Source organism: Phyllostomus hastatus, unplaced genomic scaffold (assembly GCF_019186645.2).
Source record: "Phyllostomus hastatus isolate PE091 unplaced genomic scaffold, TTU_PhHast_1.1 phas_scaffold_11, whole genome shotgun sequence".
Classification (NCBI taxonomy): Eukaryota; Metazoa; Chordata; class Mammalia; order Chiroptera; family Phyllostomidae; genus Phyllostomus; species Phyllostomus hastatus.
In genome coordinates this window covers 7,721,621-7,726,473 of record NW_025334005.1, presented here as the reverse complement: position 1 = coordinate 7,726,473, position 4,853 = coordinate 7,721,621, and the positions used below count along the sequence as shown (strand labels likewise).

At 43.6% G+C, this 4,853-nt stretch overlaps 1 protein-coding gene across 1 annotated transcript; it reads left to right on the top strand.

Moving 5' to 3' along the window:
• Nucleotides 1-294: 294 nt before the first annotated feature.
• On the top strand, nt 295-1,239 carry LOC123829258 (olfactory receptor 4D11-like). Its single transcript, XM_045854760.1, has one exon. The coding sequence runs from the start codon at nt 295-297 to the stop codon at nt 1,237-1,239; it is 945 nt and encodes a 314-aa protein (XP_045710716.1).
• Nucleotides 1,240-4,853: the final 3,614 nt, after the last annotated feature.

Here is a 4,853-nt window from a genome sequence, read left to right as displayed (position 1 = left end):
CATTCTTAGTGCATAGGAAGGAAACAAAAAATAGACAAGTAGCTCTACATACAGAGTAGCTGGAAACATAAGAGAGAGAGAAGCCCTGGCTGTCACAGATCAGTGGATCCAGTGCGGGCTGCCAACCAAAGCATCGCAGGTTTGATTCCCAGTCAGGGCACATGCCTGGGTTGCAGGCCACAGCCCCCAGAAACCTCACATTGATGTTTCTCTCTCTCTCTTTCTCCCTCCCTTCCCTCTCTAAAAACAAATAAGTAAAATCTTGAAGAAAAAAAAAAGAGAGAGACAGAGAAGATGACTCCATGGAGCCGAAAAAATGACACCAGAGTAAAAGAATTTATTTTCCTTGGCCTCACCCAGAATCAAGACCTGAGTTTGGTCTTCTTTCTTTTCCTGCTTTTGGTGTATGTGACAACTCTGCTGGGAAACCTCCTCATCGTGGTGACAGTGACCTGTGAGTCTGGTCTTCACATCCCCATGTACTTCCTGCTCCGTAATCTCTCTGTCGCTGACATCTGCTTTTCCTCCATCACGGTTCCCAAGGTTCTAGCGGACCTCCTGTCACAGAGAAAGACCATCTCCTTCAATGGCTGCTTCACCCAGATGTTTTTCTTCCACCTTGTTGGAGGGGTGGATGTATTTTCTTTGTCAGTGATGGCATTAGATCGGTATGTGGCCATCTCCAAGCCCCTGCACTATGTGACCATCATGAGTAGGGGGCGCTGCACTGCCCTCATTGCAGCCTGTTGGGTGGGGGGCTTTGTCCACTCTGTCGTCCAGATTTCCCTGCTGCTCCCACTCCCCTTCTGTGGACCCAATGTTCTCGACACTTTCTACTGTGATGTCCCCCAGGTCCTCAACCTCGCCTGTACAGACACTTTTGCCCTTGAACTTCTCATGATTTCCAACAATGGCTTAATCATTACCCTGTGGTTCTTCTTCCTCCTGGTGTCCTACACAGTCATCCTAGTGATGCTGAGGTCTCAGGCAGGGGAAGGAAGGAGGAAAGCCATCTCCACCTGCACAGCCCACGTCACTGTGGTGACCCTGCACTTTGTGCCCTGCATCTACGTCTACGCCAGGCCCTTCACTGCCCTTCCCCCAGATAAGGCCATCTCTGTCACCTTCACTGTCATCCCCCCTCTGCTGAACCCCCTGATCTACACTCTGAGGAACCAGGAGATGAAGTCAGCCATGAGGAGACTGAAGAGAAGACTCGTGCTTTCTGAAAAGCTTTAGGGTATTTTTTTTCTCCTTTTTCTCCTCCTTCTTACCCCCTTTGAAAATATTTGCCCATTAAATAAACTGTATTTACTAAAAAAATTCTAGTTAAGTTTTATATTTCTGCTAAGATACACATGACTTTCAAAAATTATGAACAGCATGAAATAATAATGTAAAAATATGGGTTTCATGTTACAAAAGAAAGTAGAGAAATCAACTGTTGGCCAGAGAGGTATGTATTGTTGCAATGAAGACTTGGAAGAAATTATGAAAACAAAATGAAAATACACTCAAACAATTTTATCACATTGTAATTGTTGTGGGGTTTTTTCCCCCAGCTCTATTGAGGTATAATTGACAAATAGAAATGGCATATATTTAAGAGGTGCAACTTAGCATATGTATGCACAATTTATAGGCTTTAAAGAGCAGAATAATGGTGCATGTTTTCACAGAATTTCGGGTGCTCAGTTATAAACATATTGATGAGGGGTAAAGATAAACACAGAGAGAAAACGAAGAGACTACTGAAATAGTCCCAGGAAAGGAGTAATGGAGACATGACTTAGGATAATAATGGGGCAGGTGGTGAGAATTTTTTTAAAACTGTGAAGGTCGAGCCAGTGGGATTTGCTGATGGCTCCAGGGTGGATTTCCTAGCTACATGCGCACCTGGTGAGATCCCCATCACCCACTTTGGTCCTCAGCCATTGAGAGGGATTTCTTGCACTCTGGTCTGCACACCCCTTTCAGGCGCAAGGGTTCCTTCCAATACTTGTGTTTCACACTTCAGGAATCACCCCATCTGGTGAAACTGCCTAAGGAGTCTGTGCAGAGACCCTAAGAATAGACATTTGTTTCCCAAGAAGAAAATTACTAAAAAGAAACAACAGGGGAAATTCTGACCAAAGTTACCTAACATGGTTTTTGCTGAAGGGAGGCAAGGGTGCTCAGATATTGCTTGAGGGATGGTAGAGGGTGAGGAACTTGATGAGATGTGAAGGGTAGGGGGTTCTGGCTAAACTGACTTAGGATTTTTGCTAAACTTGGATGATGCCGAGACAAACATCTCATCCAAAAGCTGAGGTCTAGACCCAAAGTTCAGGGGAGCCTGAGTGGAGTTTGCTTCCAGACAGAATCTTTGTCACAGCTAGAAAATGTTAGACCCTAGACAAAATGTGTGTTCCCAAGCACATGTGCCTGAGTAACATCTTAATTACTCCCACTGAAACAACCTCACTGTCGGCAGAATTTTTCCACAACCACAGCCAACTTTATTCCCTCTGATAATTCTCACACTAGTTTTGGGATTAGGGAATCAGTAAATATGGCAGAGCGCTGGGAATCAGCATAGAAGAGCCAAGGAAAGACAACTCCCCAAGTCTGCTTTTTTTTTTTCACATAAAGATAAAGGAGAAGCCTCTGAAATCACTGGCCCTCAGAGAGCTATTTAACAGAGTTTCCCAGAGCTGAATCATTCTCAATGTCCCTGTGAACATTCTTTAAGATGTTCTGGAAAGAAGGTTGGAGATTTTAGGTAAGAAACATAACTCTATGTGAGTGTGTATGCCTGTGGGTTCTGGGCATCCGTGCATAGGAGTGGAAACAATTGAAATATACATCTAATCACTAATATGCATATTCATTAAGTACATTTTGAGTAAAGATCACATAATGTGTACAGAAGACACTGCGTTCCAGGGTGAACCTCTGGTGACAGCACAGTTAAGAAATAGTAACAAAGAGGAGACTGTGAAATGACGTACATAGAAATGAGTTCCATTTGGGAGAGGGGAAAGAGTAGTTTTTGTTTTCTGGGACCCTTGAACTGTACAAAGAAGAGGGCTTTTTCTCAAGCTTATTTCCTGGAGATGGAGCTTCCCAAACTGCTACAAAGATATTTCTCATGCTAAAGTTAAAACTAGCAAGGAAATAAAATATTTCAAATCTTCCCAAAAAGTTGAAAGAATGATACAGTGAACACCTACATACCCTTTCTTAGATTTACCAAAAAAAATGTTTTTCATAGTAATGATTTCCTTTCCCATGTTTGCCATGCCTACATGTTTGCATCCTTTCTTTCCAGCCAAACTTACCACTTATGAGCAACATTTATGTGTTCAAGTGTCCGAAAGCTGTAGTTCCCTTTCTCTCCATTCCCACGCACCCCAAACATAGACAGCACCTTCTCCGTGCAAGTTTCTCTGAGCCTCTTAGTGAGAAATCACCCTGTGCTCACACACAGCTCATCTGTCTTCAGACGGCCCCCATCACCCCCATATTACTATTGGATTTCCATTTTTTTTGTCCAGCAGTTTTAAATTATTTTCCTTTTTCTCAAATAACCTAGAACTCTGCCAATTCCCCATCAATATTTGCTAAATAGTCACATGGATTGAAAACAGCAGAAAGATGGCACGGAAGCTGGCGGGTGTCATCCAAATCACCGAAGGTGGTTTGTGAACTTGGGACCTACTCCTCTCTGACAAGCAGGCCTGACTTGGGGTCTGAGGTGCCTTCTCCCCGTCTGTGTAAAACATAGTCTGTAATGCACGTGGGGTCCCTCAGGGAGGCTTTCACCTGATCCTCGTAACTCCATACCCACTCCACAGATGAAGGAGCGGAGACCCAAAGAGGTCGCTCACTCCGCCAAATCACAGTGACAAAGCCAGGACTTGAGCCCAGATGGCTCTCCCTGCAGAGACCACGCCCTGACTTCTCTGGTCTGCCGAGATGATGTCGGGTGAGAAGCCAAACCCAGCACGGGCTCCCCTTACTCTCACTCACTGTCACCAGCTGCTGGGCTGCTCTTACTGACACTGAAGGATAAAGATCTATGTTCCTCAAGACAGTATGTTTGGCTGAAGTTGTTTTACAATACACGGTCTGGGAAATACACAGCTCCTCTGAAAGACTGTCAGTGTAGTAAAAGCATCTGTGTCTGTGAGAGTCGCTAGCCTGGAGTTTTCCTTTAAGGCAACACACACAGAATCACACTTTTAATGGCGTAGGCAATGCTCTAAGTGCTGTTGCTCTACATGGATCAATTCACTGAGTTGTCACAAAATTCCTATGAGGGAGAGGCTATTGTTTCCAAATACTGAGGCAGAGACTGAACCCAAAGGGGTGAAGTCACTTGTCTCTGTTTACAAAACCAGTATGTGCCCAGCGGGCATCTGAAGAAACTGTGTGGTGCCAGAGACACTCTGATACCTCTTGAGAGTTTTGTTGTTTTTTTTTTACATTTTCATGTTCAATAGAAGTTGGACAAAACTGCACACAGAGGAAAGAAAACTGGAAAGGAGGATGAGCTAGGCGAAAAGAAGTATCTTCATTTGAACTGAAAAGCACCCCCAAAAAGTGGGCGGGAAGTGACTTTACCTTTCTTTTGTTTCTCATTAAATGAAACAAGAGAAAAAGGCCCATTTTAAGGCTCCACGGAAAGAAAAAAGGAATTCAGAAGCAATGAGGTTGTATGGTAAGTATACTTTTAACATCTTCATAAACTGCCAAAGTGTTTTCAAAAGAGGTTGTAACCGTTTACATTTCCACCAGAGTTCTAATTCTTTTACATTTTTACTCGCTCTGGAAATATCCATCTTTTTGTATTTTAGCAATTCTAATACATA

Excerpts from the sequence above, each read along its gene's own strand:
- LOC123829258 (XM_045854760.1), top strand. The coding sequence starts at position 295 with ATGACTCCATGGAGCCGAAAAAATGACACCAGAGTAAAAGAATTTATT.